The sequence below is a fragment of the Spermophilus citellus genome (assembly GCF_964194105.1).
Source record: "Spermophilus citellus genome assembly, chromosome: 12".
In the NCBI taxonomy this organism is placed as follows: Eukaryota; Metazoa; Chordata; class Mammalia; order Rodentia; family Sciuridae; genus Spermophilus; species Spermophilus citellus.
Window position 1 is genome coordinate 43,191,463 of NC_138198.1, and position 26,553 is coordinate 43,218,015.

General features: G+C 49.7%; 1 protein-coding gene and 2 long non-coding RNA genes across 6 annotated transcripts; 1 reads left to right on the top strand and 2 right to left on the bottom strand.

Moving 5' to 3' along the window:
- Positions 1 to 670: 670 nt before the first annotated feature.
- On the bottom strand, positions 671 to 12,519 carry LOC308631713. Its single transcript, XR_014018319.1, has 3 exons — positions 12,477 to 12,519; positions 1,126 to 1,240; positions 671 to 969 (listed from the first exon to the last, which is right to left on the bottom strand). It is a non-coding gene; the product is annotated as an uncharacterized lncRNA (long non-coding RNA).
- Positions 12,520 to 14,865: 2,346 nt separating this feature from the next.
- Positions 14,866 to 23,496, bottom strand: LOC308631708 (large neutral amino acids transporter small subunit 1-like). Its single transcript, XM_081263158.1, has 8 exons — positions 22,434 to 23,496; positions 21,885 to 21,929; positions 21,219 to 21,342; positions 20,424 to 20,527; positions 19,985 to 20,081; positions 18,755 to 18,904; positions 17,266 to 17,443; positions 14,866 to 16,247 (listed from the first exon to the last, which is right to left on the bottom strand). The coding sequence occupies exons 1-8, from the start codon at positions 22,697 to 22,699 to the stop codon at positions 16,192 to 16,194; spliced, it is 1,020 nt and encodes a 339-aa protein (XP_081119284.1). The 5' UTR covers positions 22,700 to 23,496; the 3' UTR covers positions 14,866 to 16,191.
- LOC308631709 lies at positions 21,004 to 26,044 on the top strand. 4 transcript variants are annotated; one of them, XR_014018310.1, is made up of 4 exons: positions 21,004 to 21,142; positions 21,717 to 21,922; positions 22,380 to 22,492; positions 25,912 to 26,044. It is a non-coding gene; the product is annotated as an uncharacterized lncRNA (long non-coding RNA). The 4 variants fall into 4 exon arrangements; XR_014018311.1 differs by lacking the exon at positions 25,912 to 26,044 and adding an exon at positions 24,255 to 24,635; XR_014018312.1 differs by lacking the exon at positions 25,912 to 26,044 and having other exon boundaries at positions 22,380 to 22,566.
- The last annotated feature ends 509 nt before the right edge of the window (positions 26,045 to 26,553 follow it).

Sequence of the window (26,553 nt, forward strand, 5' to 3'; positions counted from 1 at the left end):
GGTTCCACTTTAATTGCTACTTAAAACTTATTTATAATTTTAGGCAAAATGTAATTCATAAATTTTGTGTATCAACAAGTTTTATGCTGATCTACACGGATTATTTTTAGCATCATGAAAGACTAAATCATTTTCATTTTTAAGGAACAAAGCTGAAGAGTAGTACATAGGACAGCTTATAACATCCATGACTTATCTACTTCTAGCAATAATTTATCCACTTATAGCAATGAGTAACCTAATCAGGCTTACAAAAATTCCCATGAGAACATGATTTTTATGGTATAAAGAAAACTATTTAAATGCCAAATTCTAAATTCCATAATTTGATCCCATTTCAAAGAGATTCATATTATGTAAGCCTTATTTTTGTAAATCAGTAGGAAACCTCCATGCAATCTTTATCAAAACATATTATAAAAGTAGAGGCAAAGTAGGTGATCTGAGTGAATGCTGCAGTTGCCAGTAGAAAACTGAAGAACATGTGTGCCCAGCATCTGGGAGGCAAACCCTGCACACCACACCACACAGGGGGACCACATTGGGTTCCTTCACAAAAGCTTAAAGTTCAGATTTCTGCATGAGTCTCTTGATTCTAATTCATGGAGGCAAACTAAATATACACATGAGCTATAAGAGGAGGAGGAGGAGGAGGAATACGAGGAGAACTTCCAACATTTGCTAATATTCTAATAGAGAAAATTCTGCTTATAATCAGTATTTGTTAACACACATTACTGTTAATTTTAAAGAAACATTTCAAATATTTTGGAAATAATGGTGATTGATGTATACCGTGTTTCTGGCTTCAATGTCTGCGTTGAATGAAAGCAGTTTTGTTGCTACTGATGTGCTCCTATAAAAGATAGCACAGTGGAGAGGAGTTTCACCCTTGTTGTTGTGAACATTTGGATTGGCACCATGTTCTAGAAGAAGAATTGCACATTCCTCTTCCTCGTACTGTAGGGCCTGTTGGTTTTAATCAAGAAATAGATTGTAAATTTGGGAAATCCAAGAAAAATATTTCACGTTTTACTCATTAGTTATAACTAAATGGCATTAATCAATTTTTCTTCTAAGCATTTCATCAATTTCATTTCCTGCAAAACCACTGGCTACATCTACCTTCATCAACGGTGTGTTGCCATCACTGTCACACAGGTCGACGTTGCATTTCCTCTTGACTAGAAGAGCCACCACTGCTGGATTGCCATAGGCACAGGCATAATGTAGAGGGGTTCTATGCAAGTAAGAGGCTTTGTTAGGAATTCATAAGACACCTTTTGAAATATACAACTTTTCATGCAATTATAAACATTAGCTACTCGTAATTCCTCTATTTTCTTCTGAAGAAGGTACAATATTTATTAGCTGACATTACTTATTAAATTAATGAATAATTGGCCTATGTCATTGACACTTTCTTATTTCTTGTTTCTGATACTGCTGGCAATTGCACCCGGGGCACTCAATCATGGAGTCATATCCTAAGCACTTTTTATTATTATTTTTTTTAAAATTTTGATGCAGGGTCTCACTAAATTGCCTACCCTGGCCTTGAACTTCCAATGCTCCCGTCTCAGCATCCTAGTCACTGAAATTATGGGAATGTACCACTGTGCCTAGTCCCAATGATTTTACTTATTTTTGTTTGGTTTTTCATGGTGCTGGGGACGAGCACATGAAAATCCAGACTGGGAGCATTCTAGGTAAGGGCTCTACCAAAGAGCCACATCCCCAGAGCAGAGCAGCCAACTTGCCTAAAAAGAATAAGGCTTTGGAATTTAGCTCATCTTTGGTTTAAATTCTACTTTAAGCTCTGATGTACTAGTTATCCCATAGTCTTCCTATCCCTCATTTCTTCACTAATAAAGTAAGGATTAAAATGAGTAATTATCTCCCAGGATACTACTGTGATGCTTAATAAAGAATCTATGTAAAACATCTGAGGGGTTTCTAACACAAGCAACAGCTCCATAATTGGTAGCTATTGTAACTAAGATTATTGCTATTAATCAACAAAGAGTATTTCAATTAATAAAATAGTAGCAATATAGTGATTTTACAGGTATCTTTTTAAAACTGTATTTCAATGAGTCTTAAGATGCTTTTTTCCTATCATTTCAACCCTGACATAAGAATGCCACTAATAATTCAGGCTGCATTTCAATTATAATTGGCAGCATTAAATTTTTTACTTCATTCACAAAATAAAGGACCATTATAATCTATGGTGCCTTACCTTAAGTGAAATGCGAAACAAACAATAGATTTATGTCAGTTCTCATCACGTGGATAGCATTTAAATTCAGTTCTTAAATGTACTATAGGTAAAGCAGGCTGAATAATAAAAGCAAAAGACCAAACTAAAAGCAAAGTAATCTTTGCTTATTTTTTTCCCAAGTAATTTAAAGCCAAAGGAAAAAGAACACAAATGAATTAGTATTGGTTAAATTTGTTCAGTATTTAGACATACAGGATATATGTAAATCAGGTATTTCCAATGTTCAGTATTTAATACTTTAACTTTTCAAAAGGGAAGTTCACAATTTCCTATCTCCATAAATGCTTGATTGAAAAAGAGGAAGAACCGTTTCATTTGGTACTGAGTCCTATTCACTTCAGTTTTAATTAACTGTCACATAAATTTTTTAAGAAAATTCTATGAGATAGAATATGTTAACTACAAAATAAATAGCTGTGCAGTTTGTGAGCATAAAAATAGGTATTCAGTTCATGAGTACAAATGAATAGAATTAAAAAATAGATGAGTATAGGTGAGAACTTCAGTATTTTTAAGTGAAACTTTTATAAAGCAATACTTTTGCAGTAGTAATAATCTTTCATACTTGCTTTCTTCTATTTTCATCAAGATGCAACCAGAACAAAATTATTAACCTATAGTTGCATATATGAAATGAAATGTATGTGTACTAATATCTACAATAGATGAAATGTACTATAGAACTTCTATATACAAGTTTACTAGAAGAAAATACAAATGCTTCTTTATGCTGGCAAAGACTGTTCTAAGAAAGAATGAATTGAAAAGAAAACTTCCTTTTGTTCTACCTCTCTTTTTAAAATCTATTATGCTGCTGCTGCTGATGATGTTGTGCTGGGGACTGAACCCTTACCCTTGAGCTTGCCAGACAAGAAGTGCTCTAACACTGAACTACATTTCCAACCCTCGAATCTAATTTAAATCAAAGTACTCTTTTACAGATGATCAAGTGACAGTGACATATGAAATAGAAAAAAAAAATATTTAGTATCCTTGGTAAGAGAAGAAATTTAAGTCTAACAAATGAAATACATTTCTCAGCTTCAATGTTTGAGAATAAAGAGCAGCAGCATTGGGCTATTAAGGTTTTAGCTGTTTAATGCTCCCCAAATAGATGACTTGATGGAAACTTCTGTGCATCATTTGAAATTGTGCAAGCTGCTACCTACCAAATTCCATTTTACTCTTCCAGATATTTGAGTATTCTTTTTATCCTATTCCAGTCCCTAATCTTTTGGCCATTGGTGAACAAGTAATTTGTGAAAGTTAATAATGTATTTTGATACATAGAATGACAAGTCTTTGTTCACTGCAAACATTTCCTTAGGTCATCATGACCCTAAAGGACTGCGTGTGGAACTCAAAAATGTACTGATATTTTTATTTGGTTTTTGTGAAATCGATAACCTCAGAAAGAGCTCACACTTTGGGTCAACGAGTATTCCTATGCACAAACCACCAGCAGGGCCTACCTTTGACATCCTTAGTCTCTTCAGAACAGGGTAGGACAAGGGCAGCAGCACGCATCTCTGCAGGATAGGCACCCTTTGTGTGCTGCTCCCTTGGCCCTAGTGACTGAGAGCCTGCAATGCCTGGATGCTCTCAACCAATGCTCTGCTCTACCTGCTTGAACACATACTCAGTAATGGATAACTACAAGAAAGGATACTGGAACAGTGGAATCAGCAATTTGCAATTTTGTGCAGGAAGCTCTTCGCAGATGCTTTTTTAGTGTAGTGTGCCCGATGTGGTGACAAAATTGAAAAAGCATGTTGTGTTTGGTGCTTTGGAAAGTGTGAAAGCTGCTAGTGAGTCTGGTGTCCTCTCTCTGGAAAAGTACCTGCAGTTAAGGAAGTATTTGCAGAAAATTCAGGGATTGTCAACAAGTGCTGTTATGAAGATGGCTGGATGATCAGGATGACACCAAGTTATCCTTCAGGATTTGATGAACTAGTGAGTGGAGCATGTGAGAAATAAGTAAAAGCTTAGTTTAGGGGTGAAAGTCACACCCCTAAATAAACTAGTGTGAAATAATTTTTAAAACAAAACAAGAATGAACATGGAAACATCTTCCCAATTCAGAGTCTTGTAAGGCCCTCAGGACACAACAGATATCGTATCTGAAAACTTTCCTTAGCCCTGGTGTTGCTGTATTATGAGAATACTTTTCTCATACACTTTTCTTCATGCTTTTGAAAATGTGCACATTAACAGCTGCTGTGTATATCTAATTTTTTTTTTAAGTCAGTCACCCTATAGGGAAATTTTAAGTGTCTGGGAAACCAGTTGAAGTTTCGTTTTTGTTTATTTGCCCATTAGAAGTCCTGGGCACCGGACCTCCAAAGGTTGCAGGTCCTGGATATCGAGGACTCCATGGGTATTTAAAGTCAAACATCCTGGTGAAAGGAGAACCGGTCTCCCTTCTGCTCTGCCCCCACCGGCACAGCCTGGATGGAGCAGGCTCCCATTCCAACAGCCCAGCTTTCCCCCATTGGCCCTGTGCCCCTCAGCCCCTGGCCTCCAGACCCTATTACCTATTTTTTTGGTCAGTATCATCAACATGACAGCCGCGTCCCAGATAGCGTTCAATTCTTTTCAGTTCACAATTTTTGGCAGCCTGGTGGATCTTCCCAAGGGGGTTATATCCAATAACCTTGGTCCCAAGGCTTAAATAAACAAACTTTTTCCAGGCTCTGGCCATTCCTGCAGACGTGGTCAACTGCCTGTGTCCAGCGGCCTACCAAGGCGGCTCCTGCATTAGCTATCCGCCAGCCTTCGGGCAAAACAGTCGTTGCTGGGAGACACTGGTAAACACAAGTGCGTGGGCACGCACGCACGGTCAGGCGCCACAATCTGCCTGGCCGTCAGTGATTGGCTCCTGGTGGGCCCGCCCCCTGCACTGTGCTCTGCGCCTGGCTCTTCTGTCCAGTAGGGGGAGCTGCAGTACCCCGTCCAGCTCCTGGGTCCCTAACACTTCTGCATCCAGGACCTAATCCTCCACCACCACACACACACCACGCTGCACACTGAGCTTCCCTACCTGCAGCTCTCTGCCCAGTTCCATGCTAGGGCGTGGAGGAGGGCGTGTCTGCCCTCCTGGAGGACAGCAAGAATGCAGGAGCAGAATTGGGGTGAGTCCAGGAGGTGCACAGCACTCGCCGGACCTCGGGAACTCCAAGGAGAGTCTCCGCTGCAGTGCAGTGCAGCCTCTTCCAGCCGAGTTGGCCTTGGCAGTATGAGCTCCGGGGACAGGGCTCTGTGGCTGGGCATGGCCTGGAGTGCCTGGTTCCCTCCCTGCAAGGCCTAGGGCTTTATTTCATATCCCTGCCCCTGCTCCAATGCCTCTGGTTCCACCTGGCTCCTTACAGGTTTGGACCCACTCTCCCTGCCCATCACAGGATGATGAAGCCTCACTCAGAAGCAAGCCAGTCTTGGATCCTGAAAGCTTAACACCCGGTTCAGGTCCTTTACAGACCCTCCTTCATGGCATTTATCGTACTTAATTTGTTTTATCCCTAAATACTCACTGAAATGAAGGAGGCCCGACATACTAATTTGGACACTGTTCTCACCTACATAACTGACTCCCAGTTTGGCCTCCAGGACTCAAGTCAAACTTGTGAAACAAGTCAGTAGATTCATGGAGACACCCAGGGCCTCTCTGCTTCTCTAGGCTGTGACGTCAGGACCTCCACATATGGCCCACACCAGCCAGGATCTCCCTTGAGGAGCTTCTTCATTGGCAAGAGTTTCTTTGAAGAGATGAGCACCACACCCAGGTTCTCATACATGCTAGGGAAGCACTCTACTGCTAAGCCATATACCCAACAGCTGTGTCAATGCTTTTAAACAAAAAGTACACTAAAGTGGACTGGTGATGGTGGGGGTTGGAGGAAGTGACAATTGGAGGGAGCCACACATTGAACAGAGTTTGTGGTGGCAGACAAGGCCTTGTGAGGACCACACTCTAGGCTCTTAACACTGCTGAGGTTTGGGGAGATGCTTCTGTACCATGCCCACCCAAGAAGGAAACCCTGCCACCCAGCCTCTTCAGAACTAACTAATATTAATCAGACGGACCTAATAGACATATATGAATTCTCTGATCCATCAACCATGAATTTATTTGCTTTTCCATGAAACAATGAACATTTTTTAAAATAGTTCATATTTCCTGGTGCAGTGGAGCACAGCTGTAAACCCAGCAGCTTGGGAGGCTGACAGAAGGATCTGGAGTTCAGTGCCACCCTCAGCAATGCAGGGTGCTAAGCAACTCAGTGAGACCCTGTCTCTAAATAAAATAGGGCTGGGGATGTGGCTCAATGGTCAAGTGCCCCCGAGTTCAATCTTCAGTACCAAAATAAATAAATAAATAGACTTCATATTTTTGGGTACAAGGTAAATACAAGAAAGAGAGATACCTTCTTACATCCCATAAGATCATAAACTAATGAAGTGAGAAGTTAATGACAAGAAACAAACCATTTAATGCCTGGTGGTTAAAATACTCAATGAATTAGGATGGGATCACAGATAAAATCAGGAGAGAAATAACAATTTTTTTCAGAAATAAATGAGAATACAGACGCATCAAAATCTATTGGGTAATTACCCCAAATCAATGACATACCTAAATACCAATGGGAAATCAAATGAAGGAGAAATTAGGAAAACTATCCCATTCACAATAGGACTCAAGAAAATAAAATACTTGGGAATAAACTGAACAAAAGATGTGAAAGACCTCTACTGTGAAAACTACAGAACACTAAAGAAAGAAATTAGGGCTGGGCTGTGGCTCAGTGGCAGAGTGCTCACCTAGCATGTGCCAGGCACTGGGTTCGATCCTTAGTTATATACAAAATAAAGGCATTCTGTCTGTCTACAACTACAACAAAATTTTTAAAAAGAAAGAAATTAAAGAAGACCTTAGAAGATGGAAAGATCTCCCATGCTCCTTTTTTTTGGTTGTTCACAACATTACAAAGCTCTTGACATATCATATTTCATACATTAGAATCAAGTGGGTTATGAACTCCCATTTTTACCCCAAATACAGATTGCAGAATCACATCGGTTACATATCACATTTTTAGGAAAGGTAGCAGAATACAACAGTCACTAATTCTCCCATGCTCCTTGACAGGCAGAATTAATATTGTCAAAATGGCCATACTACCCAAAGTGCTATACAAATTCAATGCAATTACTCTTAAAATCCCAATAACATTCTTCATAGAACTAGAAAAAGCAATCATAAAATTCATTTGGAAAAATTAGAGACCCAGAATAGCCAAAGCAGTCATTAGCAAGAAAAATGATGCAGGAGGCATCACAATCAATACCCGACCTTACACTACACCACCAAGCCATGGTAACAAAAACAGCATGGTATTGGCACCAAAACAGACACACAGAACAATGGTAAAGAACAGAAGACACAGAGAAAAACCCACATAAATACAGTTATTTCATACTAGAAAATGGCACCAAAAACATACACTGGAGAAAAGAGAGCATCTTCAACAAATGGTGCCGGGGAAACTAGAAACACACATGTAGCAAAGTGAAATTAAACCTCTACGTCTCACCCTGAACAAAACTCAAGTGGATCAAGGACTTAGGCACCACACCCTAGAGACCCTGCAGCTAACTGAAGAAAAAAGTAGGTCCAAGTCTCCACCATGTCAGCTTAGGAACTTACTTTCTTAACAAGACCTCTAAAGCACAAGAAAATCAAGAATCAATAAATGGGATAGAATCGAATAAGAAGGCTTTTAGCGTCTTCTCAGCAAAAGAATAACATGAAGAGAAAGCCTACTGAATGGGAGAAAATCTTTACCACATGCACTTCAGATACAGCGTTAATCTCCAGAATATATGAAGAGCTCGAAAAACTTCATACCAAATAAATAAATAGCCCAATCAATAAATGGGCTAAGGATCTGAACAGATATTTCACAGAAGAAATGAAATCAACAAATACATGAAAAAAATGTTCTTTTCTAGTAATTACAGAAATGCAAATCAAATCTACACTGCCATTTCATCTCACTCCAGTCAGAATGGCCATTATCAAGAATACAAGACACAATAAATGTTGGTGAGGATGTAGGGAAAGGTACACTCATACTTTGCTGGTAGGGAGGCAAACTGGTGCAACCACTATGGAAAGCAGTATGGAGATTCCTCGGAAAACTTGGAATTGACCCAGTTATCCCAATTCTCAGTTTATACCCTAAGGACTTAAAGTCAGCACACTACAGTGAAGCAGCCACATCAATGTTATAGCTGAACTATGAAACCAACCTAGGTGCTTTCAACAGATGAATAAAGAAAATGTGGTGTATATACACACAACCAGATATTACTCAGCCTTGAAGAATGAAATTATGGGATTTGGTGGTAAATGAATGGAGCTGGAGAATATCATGTTAAACAAAATTGGTTAATCCCTGAGAACCAAAGGGCGAATGTTTCCTCTGATTTTCAGATGCTAATTCAAAATAAGGGTTGGGGTGCCTAGGGAAGAACAGAGGTACTGTGGATCAGGCAGAGGGAAATGAAGGGAAGGGATGAGGAATAGGGGTAGAAAGGATAGCAGAATGGATCTGACATAATTACCCTATGTGCATATATGACTTCGTGACCAGTGTGAGTCTACACCATGTACGACCAGAAGAATGGGAAGTTATACTCCATTTATGTATGATCTGTCAAAGTGCATTCCACTGCTATGTGAAACTAAATAGGATGAATAAAAAATGCTTTTAGGTGCTCAGGAAGAAAAAACATCAAATAACTGGAAAAAGATTAAAAGGTGTATCAAAGATGAAAGCAGCATTAGAAATCACTTGATCCAATCCACCTAATTTACTACTGAAGAAACTTATTACAATACTAACATATGCCCAGCCAGAAGAGAAAATCAAATAATTATCAAAATTATAGTTCATAGGGCTGGGGTTGTGGCTCAGTGGTAGAATGTTTGCCTGGTATGTGTGAGGCACTGGGTTCGATTCTCAGCACCACATATAAATAAAATAAAGGTACATTAACAACTAAAAAATATTTTTTAAAAATATTTTTTAAAATATGGAATTATAGTTCATATCTGAAAAATGCTGATTGTGACAGATACTGAGAATGAAATTTTATAAGATGAAAGCAATTCTCATATTGAGGACATTTTTCTGGCTTAAAATTGGCACCCACTCTTCTCAAGGAAAAAGGTGATATGGGACTTTGGACATGGAGTCAAACTAATGGAGTTCCCCCCACTGCTATCTGTTTCCTTCTCTGGCTTTGTGTCCTTCATCCTTACAGCAAGTCATACTATTCCAGCACCAGGATGAATGATCACCCACAAGGATCACAGCAGGCACACGGGAGGAACACCAAAATTGAAGGTGAAGGAGTTAGAAGGGCTGTGCTATTACTGTCATCAATGCAGTGAACTGGCACTAGCTTCCCTATGTGCCCAACACCAGGAATCCTAAGACAAGTGAGGTGACATGGAGGTTTATCCATAAAGAAAAATGGAATCATGTCATTTGCAGGAAAATGGATGGACATCATTATGTCAAGCAAAATAAGTCAAACTCAGAAGGTCAGGGGTCATATTTTTTCTCTCATATGGGCAAGCTAGAGAGGAAATAGGAAAAAAAAAGGTGTGGGGGGATTATCTCAGGAAAATCAAAGGGAGATGAGTAAAGGAAACAGACCCAGGGGTGGGAGGCAGGCAGGGAGGGGAGAAGAGCTGGGGAGCAATATTGGCCAAATTATATCATTATTAGATTGTGTTCAGGTATGAATATCCAACAAAAAATCTCATTATGTATAATTATAATGCATGAACTAAAAGATGTGGAAAGAAAAATGCCAACTGGCACTGATTATGTTTCAGCTCAAAAGTCTACAAACATCTGTAATCATTTTATGCCCTCTGTCTCTTGGAAGCCATATTCCATGTCTATACATATATAAGTATTTCTGCATGTGTGTATATTACTATGCCAAATGTATGCATATATTATAGATATGTAACACAATCAAGACTCACAAAAGAACTCAACCTATTCATAAACCGGACGAGCCCCTGGCCTTTTAAACTAAGACCCACTTGATTAAAGACAGTATGATTCATGCCCTTTATATAATGGTTTGTGGTTTTCTAGCTTACGTTCTTTTTGGTTGGGTCCTTTTTGGATCTTATTCCCATTTTAAAATCCATACAAATATATTCATGTCCTAAAACAGAAAGGAACAATCTTTCCAATCTTGAAAGTAAAAAATAAAAATACCAGAGTCAAAATGCTATTATATATTTTCCAGCATCCAAAATAATGCTAAATGCAGGCTGGGGCTGGGGCTCAGCAGTAGCACAATTGCCTGGCATGCGTGAGGCACTGGGTTCGAGTCTCAGCACCACATATAAGTAATAAATAAAATAAGGGTCTATCAACAACTAAAATATATTATATATATATATATATATAAAACAAAATAGTGCTAAATGCAAAGGAGGTACTAAGAAGGACTTTCTGAATAACAAATAAGTAACCTTATCCATATGCCTTATAAAGGCAACATTAAAATACTTACATAATATAGAATTTATGGTAGCTTATAGTTTTGGATATCTAATTATATGAGCATTTACTCCCTGCTGAAGAGCATTTATGTTTGTGGTTCAGGGACAGATCCTCCGTTTCTACACCACTCTCATACTGCCAACCACAGGAAAGTTCATTACTGAATTCTCACTCTGTCATATGGTCAAGAACTAATGGGGGACAAGGGAATGCCATTCAATTGTGATTCATATAATTTTAAGAGTTTCTTTAAAATCATGTCACTCTACTACAATCATGTTTTAAAAAATAAGAATGGTTTATAAGTATGAAGAAGGAGGGAGTCAAAAATCTCTTATTTTATTACATCTGCAATAGAAATGTACCTTGATATTTGTGATTCAGACACATCAAATTTTTATTTTGCCTGTTGGGTACAAATATTTAGTTTTCCATACAAATCCATACCACATTTACTTACGGCACTCTGTCAGAAAGTAGATTTAGGTGGCAATATCTGATATTTAAAATTTGTGTAGTGACTATGGTTCTCAAAATATCCATGGAAAACACGCTTATGATTTGTCTTGAGAAAATTATCACTAAATATTAAATCTACAGTTGCAAGATAAATCTTAATGAGAACATCGCAGTGAAATTTCCCACAGGTGGTTAACAAGTTATAACATAACTGTTAGCATAATTGCAGCCATCGGCCTTTTCCCCACCCCCACTTTATGAATACTGTTCTTATTCCCTGAGATAAACCCTACTGGCCTGGAGACATGCTGGTCTCTCCCTGTTCTCTGAGAGACAGGAGACAACTTAACAGAGCCTGAGGTGGGGACATGCTGGTTTCCCTGTTCTTTCCTGGAGAAGATAAAGGAAATGGCACTTTCCCTGTCCCCCTGTGAAAGAGGAAAACTACCTGTCTCTGTTCCCCAGAAACAAACTTGCCTTCTACAAGATCAGGGGATGCTCACTCTGTCAGTCAGGACTAAACCCGCCCCTGGCACCGTGGCCATGATTCTAGCCCGTAAAGGGAAATTAAAGGTGGCATTGCTGTTGCTGTCCCTGCTTTGTGCAGAGCAGCCTTGTCAGGCTCCTGACAATAAACCCCACTTCCTGTCCCAGGTGTGTGTGTGTGATCAGTCCTGCGCTACTCCTCTCAGTAACTACCATTATAGCTGAGGAGGATGTGAGTGGGTTCCCAAATGCATTTATAACTTGCAGCTTTTAATTTATATTTTCCTTCTCTTCGAACCAAGCACCCAGGCCTGAAGAACTCTCCAAATCATTTGAGATAAGTTCATGCATATTTACTAAGAACATTTCCTGGAGGGTCTGATGGATCAAATTATATTACAGTCAGCTTTGTCCAATTTTAGTTAGAAGAGAAACTTACATTGAAGCAAAATTGGTATCACTGAAAACGTAAACCTTATATAAAATTGAGATATACTGAGTTCTTCAAAATAGCCTTAAAACCTAGAAAAGAATAAACTGAAAAACAAAAGCTCAAAATTTTGATAAAAATTATCTCCTTCCCTGTTAATAATTATTAATATGACTAATACACCAGAAATCAATTTAAAGGAGGAAAGTTTATTTTTGCTCACATTTTCAAAGCTTTCAGTCCATGGCTGGCAAATACCATTTCTTGGGGTCCAAGGTCAATGACAGCATCATGGCAAAGGTAGAGAAGAACATAGAGATTCAGGTTAATGGCATTAAACTTTCTGATGAAATAACATTAGAAAAAATTTCAAACATTACAAATAAGTCATACACATACACAATCCATACAGAATCCCAAGGAGAAAAGGTTAAGGAAAATAGCAGCCCTGGGGGCCGGGATGGTGGCTCAATGGCAGAGCACTTGCCTAGCATGTGTGAAGCACTGGGTTCAATTCTCAGCACCACATACAAATAAATAAAATAAAGACCCACTGACAACTAAAACATTTTTATAAAAAGCAGCCCTGCAAGACATATCATTACCAAAATGACTAACATAGGAAAGAAGGAGAAATAATGAAAGATACACCAGAAAAACATCAGGTCACATTTATTTACATTCATATAAACTTATATTTGTATAAGTTTGATTATATTTATTTATAATGCCTCACTTCAAACTTCTCACCTTGGACTCTAAGATCAAGGGAGGTTGGAATGAAATATTCCAAGCTTTGAAAGAAAAACACTTGCCAACCAAGACTGCTACATCCAGCAAAGTTATGAACAGAACTAAAAATATCATAAGTGAAATAATTTAGATGCAGAATGTAAAGTGTTGTGTGTTTTATCTCCGATGCAAAAGCTAGAGAGAAATATGAAGAACAAACAGGGGATCACATAAAAATAGGAAGAAAATCACACAGCGATGAGCTACCTGACTGGTTACAAAGATGTAAGAGGGTAAAGCAGTAGCTACAGGATGAAATGTACTTTGGAATAAATAAAAATGCCCTGAAGCTTCTGAGAATTCTCTCTCAATGAGGACTTAAATTAAAAACAAAAGTCTATGCCCTAAGAAACATCAGATGAGTTAAGTGCCAGAGGAGAGGTACACTGCACATGTATCAACTGAGGCTATGGAGACAGCTCATTCATAAGTCCCCGGAGGGCAGCACAGAGTGCAGTGAGTGGAGGGCTGCTGGTACTGAGAAGAATCCCAGAACTCCTCACTTTCTTCACTTCAGTCATGGTTTTCATATCTTTTGGTAGATTCTTGGGTTTTGACATGTCTGTCCTAAGTACAATTCAATATCCATTTTTGTCATCTTTGCTTCTGGTCCAATTCTGCAGTACATCACAGCTTCTTTCCTCAAGTAACCTCAAGTCCATGGACAAAGACTGGTTCTCCAACATAAATACAAGTACACAGTCTGCTCTGATCAGCTACTGATGCACCAGGACCAAAAACATCATGTCTTAACCAGCAAACAGAGTGCAGGAACTTCCAAATCTCCAAACACAGCTGCCAAAACAGGGACAGACAGACAATGGCCCATGAGCAGAATGTCAATGTCATCAGCAGCACAGTTGATGCACGATATGCAACACTCACACACAGTGATCACCTACCGGGGTCATTATTATAAGGCCTGTTCCTGGGAAATGGGGTGCATGGTGTTAGCCAAAGACCAGTCACCAGACAATTCTACTCTCCTGAAAATACAAAGACCCCATCCATTCACAGCTCTACTTCCTTGGTCATAACAACTTCCTGTTCTCTCAACCCCAAACCTCAATAGAGGAGTAAGTCAGACTAGCACTATGCATCCGTTTCTTAACACTTATCTTAGATTGGTCTTTCCTTTTTCTCTTTCTCCTTGTGACTTTGAGAAGGTTCACTTCACAGTACTGATCAAATGCACCCACAACCTTCAGACACACAGCTGAGCTCCCAGAGAAGCAACCTGTGAAATTTGCTGGAGGCCTTCCCCCTGACGCAGGGCCTATACTGCAGGGATTCTTAGAAGGTCCACACACTATTCCAGCTCCTGCAGTATCTGGCTTCTCAACTGCCGGGCCTCCCTGCTCCATGCTCGGAAGCCAGCTGCCAACATTGAGGGCTCCTTCTTCCCTTCAAGCACAAACAGGGAAGAGGTTTTGCTCCTGGAGCTGTAGGTCTCACCAAGGTAGGATCCTCCATCTTGGCATGCTGTGGTTGTTCGGGGGATTGGGGGTACGAAGTACAACATGCTGGCATTTACATCAGGACACCTGCGTGTTCAACTTTTCAGTGGCAAGGTACCTCTTAAGATGGGTGAGCCTTAAGATACGTTGACTGTGACAGCAAAGTGTTACCAAAGACTCAGCTTATACAACTTGAAGACAAATGCCAGTGGGAAGACACTGGTTACTGGCAAAGGTAAAATAAACTGCCAAGTAGCAGAAGAGATACAAAAACCGTTTTGGGCAATGTGAGTTTGTTTTAAGTTATAAGAGTCATTGCTATACAATGCCAACCATACCTCCACGTTAGTAAGTGTTAGGGGACAAACAGAGGCTGTCAGGCCAGGGTCTGCTATCCCAGGCCCTGCGGACTGTCGGCCATGCCTGGCTGGACAGCAGAGACTTCCCAGATGGGCCATGGTCCTACTATGCTCCTGGACACTAGCCGGCAAGTCAGAGTCAGCACCGTGGACACAGGCCCCAGAACCAGACGGACCCCTCTGACCTGCCTCGCAGGTGGGGGTCCCACGACCTAGCCATACCGACCTGGCCATACCGCACCCCAGGAACACGCTGCACCCTGCCAAGTGGCTGGCACTGCCCTCCTCCTGGGGGGGGGGGGGTCAGTGGTCTGAAGCTGAGGTTGAGCTCCCACTGCAAGACAGGAGCCTGCTGAGCTCTTCTCAGGCCTCAGAGTCCCTTCAGTCTGACCTGAAGAGAGGAACCGCTCTCTGCGGGTGACTTGCAGGGACTTCCTGACAGCTCAGCAAGAACAGTGTGGCCAGATGTGCTGGCCAGGCCTCAAGTGCCCCAGGGCACAACAAAGACAAAGCCCACCGGAGGCAGAGAGAGGAGAGCCCAGGAAGGCTTTGCTGTCTTCTGAGAGTGGGATGGGGCACGTGAGGGGAAGTCGAAACCCTGGCCACGGGGGAAGCGAGCCCAAGGGCTGAAGGGCTGCTGTGGTCAGTGGGAGGCAGAGGCCAGGGTCCCCAGCCGTGCCTTGCCTGCCTTCCTGGCTGTCCCTAGATGCACACAGCCCCATGGTCAACCCCAGGGACAGGCAGGGCTGGCTCTTGCTGCTGAAGGTTCGTTCTCCAGGGTTCGCAGGGCAGGAGCCATTTCGAGACTTTAAGGCAAAGACACAGCCAGGGCTCTTCTCTCTCAGCCCTACACCGGCGCTGGAGGGAATAGGGCTGGAGCAGCTGGAGGTGCGCCCGCAGACAGGCACTGCCACGCCAGTGCAGGTCCTCAGTGCTCTGTGCAGCCACAGCATCGGGTCCCTTGGAGGCACAAGGCACTGTCGAGATGTCTCCCACCTCCTCCTGACCTCTCTAAACAGCAATCAGTTGGTGGCACTGACCTGACCCCAAATTTAAGTTGAATGCAGATGAATAGGGAAGGGAGAAGGCGGTGGGTCCCATGGGGGGGGCCACCAGGCCTGCCCCAGCTCACTGCTGGCACTGTGCCCGGGAGCCACCAGGGACATCCATCTTCCAGGACACCATTCGTACCAGAGTGTTCACAGCTGCTGTGGGTGCCGCCCTGGGCAGGGACGGTGAGGGGACGAGGGAGACCGGGAGCTGCTTTTCTGAGGGCGAGTTGTCTGCGCGTGGCCTTCGCGTGCTCCCTGCCAGCAGCGTCTGCCGCCAGCTAGGTCTCCTGCGGGACCACCTGCATGAGCTTCTGGCAAAGGACGGTCGTGGAGACTGCGGGAGAGGACACAGAGTGAGCGCGGCCAGGCCTCGGGCTGGGCCAGGCGTCCTTCTTGTGGAGACGAGGACCCACAAGCCCAGCTCCCACCTGACCTGTCCCCACACCGTGCCAAGCTGCAGGAGGACAGGAACTCCAAGTTTTGTGTGGCCCTCCAGACCGTGTGGTCAGCACTGGCGCCTCCCCAGGGCCTCCTGGCCAGCAGCACATTCTGCAACTCTCCGTCATGCCAGACTGCCCGGGCCAGCAGGCGAGGAGTGTGGGAGCAGGTGCAGCTGCCCACCCCAGAGCCCTGTGACTGCACAGCAACCTGGTGGCCTTGCCACTGTGCGTGTGCCCGGCCCACACTGCCCATGTCACCACTGTGCCCTGAGAACAGGCTGCCTGCGAAGGGCCCCAGGAACTGCCTGGCACTCTCTCTCCTTTTTCTTTGTGGTGCTGCCTGGCCAGCGCGCCCCCCCCCCCCCCAGCCACTTCCAGGGCCACCCTGGCACTTTCTACGCAGAGCCTGCCTGGGGAGGGAGACGGGTGGTTTCAGAACAAGGTTTCTGTCTTAAGTCTGCTCTGGGTGTGACCCTGCGTGAGATTCCACAGGGACCCAGGCTGGAGGAGAGTCCTGCTCAAATGATGGGTGGCTCAGCCCTTGGTGTGGGTCTCCTCGCCTTCACAGGGGCCACCCTAGAATCTTAGCTGGCAAGGCCCGCCGGTGCGGACTCTCTCAAGCCTGGCCTTCCACACGGGTGAGGACAGGGCCCACTCTGATGTGGACCACCCCGGGCCTGGCGCCTTCTCCTGCTCTGCCCAGGAAGGTCAGGCAGTGTGTCAAGGCTGGTGAGTGACAGTGGGCACTTCTCTGGCAACAGCAGCCTGGTTCTTGGGAACCCCTCTTTCTGAGATGAGCTGCTGCCCAGCTCTTGAGCTGGGAGTAGGTGGGTGTCCTCACCACTGACACCCTGCAGTGGCCAAAGGCCTGGCTGATGCCAGCCCATCTCGGCCAGTAGCCTGGACACTCACAGATGCCCTGGAGGAGCCACTTGGGCTTCTTCTGCCACCAGACCCCGAGGAAGTAGACAGGCAGCCCACTGAGGATGATGGCGAAGCCAATGCCACATTCCACAGGTGTCTTCCAGAAGGACACGGCGATGAGGAACAGGCAGGCCAGGATGAAGAAGACCGGCATGGCCAGGTTCACCTGGGGACAGCACAAAGCAGGGCGTCAGCATCCGGGCCTGGGCTCCTCCCGACCACCACACCCCGCCGAGTGACCTCCACCAGCCCACGGAGAGCTCCAGCCCATGTCCTGTGGCCAGCGGCGTGCCACCCTGGAGCCTCCCTGGGATCTGCGCCCGCCCCACCCACAGCCCCGGCCAGTGCCTGTGCTGACAGGGCAGGCGCTGACTTGCACCTTCCGCAGGGTCGGCCCCGGGGCACGAACTGAGCCCACGTCCGTAGCACTTCACCCCGGCCCTGGCACAGGCACCAGGCATGGAATGGCCCCAAGTCAGCAGAGGAATGAAAACAAGCAGCCGGGCTCCGGGGGTGGAGGGGGGCTGCTGGTTCCCACATCACAGACGCGGAGCCTCTGGGAAGGCCTGGCCACCCACCAGCAAGCAGAGTCCTGCCTGCTCAGAGGGCCCTTTGTGGGTGGACCAGGCACTCCTGCCCCAAACCCGCGGCCTGCAGACAGGCTGGGGCAGAAGCCGGGGCACAGGGAAGGCGGGGGCCGCAGAGGCCTGGGCAGCAGAGCCAGCTTCTCCCGGTCTGTCTGTGGGCGGTGCCGACAGGCCTGTTCTGAGAGCTCTGCTGTCCTGCACCCACAGGCGGCCAGGCTCAAGGGAACCGACTCCACGACAGTGCCCAGTCCCCTGGGAAAGCGTGCCCGCAGGACCTGGTGCCTGCACAAAGCCCTCCTGTGGACACCTGCCCCAGCTGTTGGGCTGGTCCCTGTGAAGGGTGGGGTGTCTAGCTGGCCACTCCTCCGATAGCCTTCCTGTGGGCCAGCCTTCCTATGGGCCCTCGTCAGGTGGAACATTAACCATATGTTAAAAGGTGCTACACTGGCTACCTGAGCTCCCAGGCTCAGGGCAAGGGGAGACCAGGGCGTCCTGGGCACTAAGTCACGGGGCTCCCTCCAGAGAGCCAGGCTCTTCCCCTCTCTAAAGACAGCTGGGGTGGGGTGGGGACAGGTCAAAGCCTGTGGTAGGAGCCAGTTATAATGACCTAGTACCAAAGGGAGCTGGCCGAGTGACAGGAGCTGCTGCCAGTGGCCACCTGTTGCTCCCAGGACTCCCAGTTGCCGTGCCCCCTCCACCGCTCATGCTCACGAAGCTGACTGCAGTTCCCAGAGCCCTCCAGAGGGCAGCAATGCCCTTTTGCTGGGGGGAGGTGGAGACTGGGAGGCCGCGCGGGTCCCACTCCTGCCTCAGGCTCCTCGGGACACTCCAGCCTGCTCTCTGCCTGCTCTCTGCCTGCGGCGCTGGCTGGACCCACCACCAGTACTCACCTTGATGGGCCGCTCCAGCTCAGGCTTCTTGAAGCGGAGCCAGACCATACCGATGATGGCCAGGGCCACGCAGAGCCAGTTGAAGAAGCTGAAGAAGTTGATGACAGAGAAGATGTCTTTGGAGAAGGCGTACAGCAGGGTCATGACGCACTGCCAGGAGAAAGGGGCTGGCTGAGCCCTGGGCAGGGCCATGCCCGATCCAGGGAGGATCGTGACCAGCCTCAGCTTCCAGCACATTGGGGTCGTGTGAGGTGCAGAGAGGCCAGGAGAGCGATGGGCTTCCAGGACAGTGGAGGTGCTGCCCACAGAGCAAGCACAGATGCCTGGACCCAACGCTTCTTGCACACCTTGCATCAAAGCAGCAACCTGGAACTAAACTATGCACCCACCAACTGGGGATCATAGTAAGTACAGAGTCCCCACGCTACACAGATGGCCGTTTCAAAACCAAGGTCAAGCTGGCCCTTTAAGCATGTCCAGAACTTCTGTGATACTTCTCTCTTTAAGAGGTGGAGCCTAACCCTGCTCCCCGAGGAATGGCACTTACGGACTCACTTTAACAACCAGGCCCAGGCAGCAAGGACAGCAGACCCGGCCGGGGCTAGGCCACAAAGCACACGGCCGTCTTGCTCTCTGGATCACATGTGCAGCGGGAGCCAGCGTCCCATCGCGAGGGTGCCCAAGCTCCCTGTGGAGAAGCCCGTGTGCCCACAACCTTTGGCCTCCTGTCCACAGCCCCTGCCATGCCCTTGGAGGGCAGCATGCCAATTGCAGTCATCAAGCTCTGAGACCAAGGTGGGCAGCCCCCGCTGGCGCTGCAGGATGTGGGAAGGTAAAGGCTTTGTGCTCTGGGCCCCGGGTTGGGTGGCTGTCACACAGAAGCAGAGAACTAACAAACAGGCTCAGAGAAGGAGAGAGAAAAGTGCACGGTGGATGCATGCCCAAGCCCCAGAGGTGCCCGGACAGCCTCGGCAGTGGGACTGTCTACACCAGCACGTGCTGCAGAGTTAAAGTGCCTTCTCGGTGCCCGGGGCCTGGCTGACTAGAGCTCCCAGCCCCTGCAGCATCCCAGTCATGATCCGTGGCTCAGGGACAGTGGCCCTTCCCTGGCTGTCCCAGTCCTGCTCACAAGGTGGCGCTCTGGCTGCTCCAGAGCCCAGAGCGCCACTGTGTACACCTGGACAACACAGGTGGCGGGGCGGAGGGTGCAGGGCTGTGTGGCAGGCTTACCGTGAACACAAGGGACGGCATGGGTGTCAGGAGCTGTGGGTGGATCATGGACAGGATCGAGGGCAGGTGGCCTTCCCTGGACCCCACGAAGAACAGCCTGTGGACAAAGCAGTGAGCAGTCAGGCCCACGACCCCACCCGTGGATGGAGGTGCCTACAGACGGCTGAAGGGTGGACCGCACCCAGCAAGTTGGGTCCCAGGAGCAGGGGCAGGAGCCCTGGTGGCCTCCCTCCAGCCCTCCTGGTGTTACTCCTGCAGTCCAGGAAGGGGCCTGCAGGACCCAGCAGTCCACCAGCTCCAGGGAGGGCGAAGGCAAAGGTCACACTTCCGGCCTCCCTGTCACCTGACCTCTACACACCAAACAGGACTCCAAGCACAGGCTGCAAAGCAGATGAGGCTGGCAGCCGGGCGACTCCCTCGACCCCAGGCGGGCACTCGCCTGGAGGATGTGAACAGGGACCCGTTGACAGAACCGAAGCAGGACAGGCCCACAAAGACGGGGATGATCCAGGACATGACTCCCAGGTGGTAGTTCCCAAAGTCCTGCAGGGACACAAGGACGTGAGCCCTGGGACCTCACCAGGGCCGACCCAGGACCCACTTGGCCTAATTCTGGCTTGTGCACACACAGCCATCTCTGGGATCAGTTCTGGACTGTGGGGACAGCTAAGGACAGTGGCCCTTCCCTGGCTGTCCCTGTCCTGCTCACAAGGTGGCACTCTGGCTGCTCCTGATGGCAGGCCCTCTGGTGGGCCTCCCTGGGTTGCCTGGCCCTGCCCAGCTGGCCTCTCGCCTGACCAAGAGCAGGTGCGGGTCTGGGGACGAGGATCTGCCTGCCTCACTTGGGGACTCTCACAGGGCCTGGTGAGTGGGTCTCTGCAAGCGCGGGATCTGAACCAAGTGAGACTCAGCCACAGCAAGGACACCCTGCTCCTCCCGCATGGGAGGGCAAGGGGCAGGAGCCAGAGGCCAAGGACACAGCCCAGGGGCAGTCTGTCCACCTGACCAACCGCAGACACGCTGATCATGGTGGAGGCCGCCTGGCGTCTGTGGTTTCATCGCAGCCAAGGTTGAGGAGGACGCCACGCCCCGGCCAGCGGGGGAGCCCTCCTGTGACACCTTCCAAGGAGACTGAGGACAGCCGCACGGCCCTTCCAGGTAGGCGAGAGGCTGACATGCAGGGACAGCCTGGTCTCGGGCTCTTGGACCCCGGGGAGGCGGGCAGCTGTCTTACTACGGCCACAGCCTCGGATGTCAGCATCTGCTCAGTGGTCAGCGTGGTGAAGTAGGCCAGGTTCGTCAGCACGTACACCAGGGTGACGATGGGGAGGGAGATGATGATGGCCAGGGGCAGGTTCCTACAACAGGGAGGGGCTGGTTGTTGGAGCACAGCCCTGCGTGTCCCCACGTCTCAGCTGGCTTCTCGGGCAGGGGCCAGCTGCCTGGGCCTGGGGAGCCGGGCCACCTGGCTGGTGGCTCCATCTGCCTGCCTCGTTGCCCCTGATGGGGTCCTGTCTGAAGGCCCACAGCCCTGACCAGTCCCCACCCAGGACACCCTGGGGGCCAGGGCTGAGAGCCACCTCCGGGGGCGGGGGACCTTCATACACACGCTGGAGTGGTCCAGAGGACAGAGGGCCACCCTTTGTGTACCTGGGGCTGCCAAGGGCATCTAATGCAGGACAGGTGTCCCAGGGGCACATGTGGTCCACTCCCAGGGCACGGCTTATTCCAGTTCACACAGGTGGACAGGGGCCCAGAAGCCAGCCCCGCCCATCACCCTAATTGTGAGCACCTGGCACAGCTCCCCAGAGGCCGAGCCGAGCCCACCAAAGGGTTTTGGATGGAACCAGCTTGTCCCTGTGACTTGTCCCTGTGATGTCTCCTTCACCCCTCCACGTACCTGTAGGGGTTGATCATCTCCTCTGTGACAAAGTTCAGGTAATTCCTAGAAATAAGGTTTCATTATGTCACCCCACAACCATTAGGAAAAAGATACAAACTCAGCAGGGAGCCCCCATAACCCCTGCACGCCCCCCTCACTCCACCCATCAGAGCCAACCCCAGTGAGCAGGGAAGGCCAGGGCCTGGGTTCCAGGTGGGATCGCACTGCGTCTGCCCAGTGGGGCCTGGGCGCACCAGGGCGGTCACTCCCACCTGCTCCTGCTCTCTCGCATCCCTGCCCACTCACCTCCCTCTAGCACCTTCCCACCTGCTGGCCACAGAGCTGCAGGTCCCAGCTGGGGAGGCTTCAAGCCTCTACCTTGTGCCTGTTCCGAGGACACAGAGAGGGACACATGCTACGGAGGCCTCAGGGGTCCTCTCACGGCCCTTCAGGGCGGCCTGGGGTTGGGATGCCCTTGAGAGGGCTTCCAGTGTCTGTCCTGCCTGTCCCCAGCTGCACACTTGAGTGCTGTGAGACCGTGAAGCGGCCAGACGTCCTGGAACCTACCATCCTCCGTAGGCAAAGAGGCCACTGTACAAGGCCAGCACGATGTTGCCCACGTCCAGGTTGGTGCCTTGGAAGGAGAACTCTGGGTTCAGATTAGACACGCCACCTGGCAAAGACCACGAGGGAACGCTGGTCAAAGGATGCCAGGCAGGGCCCTGCCGGGAGGAGTAGGGCAGGGGAACAAGCGGACGCGGGGGCCTCTCCCTGCCACCACCTGAACAGCCTGCTGAGCCCCGGCAGAAGAGAGCTGGGCCCCTCCCTGACATGGAGGGGCATGGCCTGGCCAGAGCCTGGGCCACTCCGAGAGAGGACAGGCAGCTCTGCAGACTTGGTCACGGCTGCCCATTTGGGTCAGGGTCACCACTTGGCTCAATGAGGGTGACCACCCCATTGGCCAAGGAACCCCAGTAGGATGACAGGAGAGAACACTGGGTGGACCCACGAAGGGTCCACTTGTCATTCACCCACCTGAAGCCTGTGCTTCAAACGCAGCACAGGACCTCCTACAGCAGACACTGCTGGGGCCCCTTGGAGGGTGGACAGCACTCCTGTTGGGGGTCCTTGTTCTTACAGCGCTCTGGACCTGGGAGTCTCCCGTAACTGGGCTGGGAGGCTGCGGACCCACCTGCCACCGGGACTGGCATCCTGAGAAAACCTCACCCAGCCCCGGGGGACAGCCTCCTGCTCTCCTGGTTATACTATGGTCAGCAAGCTGGCTGGACCCTGTGGGCTGGGGACAGGCATTCAGGACAGGCACTTTCAACAACGCCTCAGCTGAGCTGCCCACAGCCCCTCTAGGTTCTAACCCACCTGTTCTCCAGTGGAATATTCTGGAGTACCTTACTTCTGAGGAACCCAGCCACATTCCCAGCGCCTGGACCCAGACACTCTGCTGGGAGGGAGGGCATCTGTCCTACCAGTGGGGAAACTAAGGCATGGCCACGTGCCAGGGGTGTGAGGATCTGCCAGCCTGAGTAACACCCCCCACAGTGCTATGGCAGAGTAAGTCCCAGGGACTAGGGACACATGCCTGCCTGCTGGTGAGCAGCACTGGACCAAGCCAGCACACAGGACACTTCAGATCCCTGTTTTACCAACGGGTCCCCACCACTGCCCTCCAGACTGGACAATAGCAGCCTCTTACCCACTAAGGACAAGACATGGGGCTGGGGACATGCTGAGGTCTCCTAGTCAGAGCCAGATACCTGCAGCCCAAGACCTTGGTGACCCCAGTGCCCATGTGGCACACCACTCTGGCCACCAGCTCAGGGGGCAATCATCACTCAAGATGGTCCAGAGTTCCTACTACAGGGCAGGACTTCCTGGGACTCGGCTCGACTTGGTGGCCTGAGACGGCCAAGCGCACGCTGGACCAGGTCCTCCCAACCAGCCATGTGGCTCTGTTCCTGGGACAGTGTGGCTCGGCCACCCTACCAGGACCTCCCCTGGAGGAGACAGCTGCCCAGGTGCAATAGGACAGTACCCCAGACCACCTAGCCTTGAGCACAGCTGGTCAGCTCCAGCTTCCCACCTGCCATCGGGTGGGAGATAGTGGGAGGGCAGGGTCAAGTCCCCCGGGAGGTGAAGCTCTGCCAAAGATTGTTGGCGTGGGCCCCCAACTGACACTGAGGCCCTGGAGGCTGGCTGTCCTGCCTGACCATGGACAGAGGGAGCATGGGGTGCAACAGGAGTCCAAGGACCTCAGCAAGCAGCAGAGCCCAGGAGTGTGGCCAGTCTCCGTCTACACTGGATACTGGCCCAGGAGGGAGGCCACAGCTCCACTGGCCACTTGACCAATCACAGGCTACCTTCTCTCCACAGGTGCCATGGGGTGGTACTAGGTCTGCTGGTCTGGACCCCGAGCTGTCCCTGGGCTGGGGCTGGCACGGCCTGATGTGGTTTGGGGGTGACCGTACAGAGCCAGGGCTCTACCTGCCCCAACTGTGCTGCTCAGCCACAGCTCTGCTCAGGGAGGCTGGTCCCTGCCCTCTCCAGGGCAGCCAGAGGCGGCAAGGCCACCCACGCAGGGTGGCAGCGGTTCTGTGGGAGGCTGGTGCTGGCCCCAAGGAGAAATGGGAGACACGCACCCTCCTGAGAAGATGACCCCAGAATGGCAGTCCCACCCCACGATGCCTGGACACTTTCCAGGTCGCCACAACTGGGTGACACAGAAGGGTTCAGGTCAGAGTGGCTGCTCAATGTCTGAAACACCTGGCGCAGCCCCAGGCTGGGTCACACTGGCCTGTCCCCCACTGCCCAGGCCAGGCAGAGGTGACTTCCACAGCCTGCCATGGATGGAAAGGACTGCGCTGCCAGCTCAGGGAACGGACAGAAAGGACAATGTGGACCCAGCAGAGCTGGGTGCAGGCCTGGTCCAGCACAAAGCAGCTCCTACCACACTGAGGTGCAGGGCCTCACTGCCTCCTCTCCTGCTCTGGCCGCCCAGGGGCAGTGACTCCGTCCCAGGCAGTTCCTGGCTGGCAGCCTGTAGCAGCCCCTGAAGTCCCTCCCCTGGGTGTCCCCATCCCCACCCATAAAGCGCGCCTTCCTGAGGGGCTGGAGGAAGCCGAGGCACAAGCAGCGCTGAGAGCCCAGCAAACCAGAGGCCGCGTGGCCCTGGGAGCTGGTGGGGCCTGAGAACTGGGGGAGGGTGGGCGTGTGCAGAGACCCAGGAGAGAGGTTTCAGGGAAAGAGTCCAAGTCCCTGTCACACCAGTGCAGCCATGGGAACCACCCACCCCGGGGGACAGGGAACTGCCCCTGCCCTCAGATTCCTCCCTGACAGATGCCGGGGAGGGAGGGTTCCCTTGATGGCCAAGTGCATAAGGGAATGGGACTGAGAGTCAAACTCTTCCCACCGGGGACGTGGCCAGCCCTGTGGCCCTGACTCAGGACAGAGGTTCCCCATGGCCACTGTGTCCCCCGAGATCTGCTTGGCCCTCGTGTTGAGGAAAGCCCTGGCTACAGCTTGCCAGGGCCCAGGCCTGGGAAACCCGTGATCTGGAGATGGCCAGCTCTGAGCTCACTCCTGTGCTCGGAGGTGGGGGGAGCCTCAGAACCCCACCAGCCAGGCACAGCCCAGGCACACTTGCTGCAGGGAGGGGACCTCCATCCCTGGCAGCAGGAAGGCCACGCTTCCACTGGGGACAGCTGCCATCCTGTCCCTCACTCTGCCTCTGGGCTCCAGCACAGTGGTCAGACAGAGGAAGGCGCTGAAGCGCGAGGCTTGCCGCCGGAGGGCAGGGGGAGCCCTATCTGAAGAGATGGTCTGAGCGGGCCAGTGAGGGCTGCAGTGGGACCCTCAGGAATTAGACAGGTGTCCCCACCATGTCTGGCAGAGAGACGGAGGCAGATCTGGGGCAAAGCAGCCATGGGCTCAGGGACGCCTGGAGCCCCCCAAGCTGGAACCCTAACCCTAACCCTCCCCAAGGACTCTGGTTTCAATTTTTTTTTCTTTTCTTCTATGTCCTCCCCTGGAGACTTGGGAAGGACGGTCCTGACAACACCTTGACTTTGGACTTGAGACCTCCAGGACTATAGCAGATGGGCATCTGAAGTCCATAGAAGCAGCCCTTTTGCCTTAAGATGAACATCGGCTGTCGCAGCCACCCAGTGCTGGGGAATCCTATGAGCCAACAGGCCAAGGTGCCCCCACTGTGTCTCGGACATGCCACCCTAGTTCTGGGCAATTCCCTATCTGGAAGATGGGCTGACCCTTGGCTGGTGCTGGGTGGACACTGGTGGGGCCTCAGACTCAGGGCCTCCATTGCTCTGTGTGGCTGCTGGCTCAGCGGACTCAGGAGAAGGCGCAGTGCTGGCCACCCCAGGGCTCCCTCTGCCTGTCCCCTGGCCTGAGTGCAGGCCCATATCGCTCTGCCTTCGCCTTAAGTCTGGGAATGTGGACACGGCAGAAACCTGGTTCTGGGGATTATGGCTGGGACCAGATGGCATCTGTCCACCACGGTGAGTGGCATTGGCTTCTGGAAGTCTAGGAGCGGGCATCCTAGACTTGGCATCCGCGGCCCTGGCTTTGACTCCCAGCACCACACGTAGGTGGAACCAGCCCCTTCGCCTGGAGAGCAGCTCTGCCCAGCAACCCTGAGTAGGAAGGCCTTCCCAAT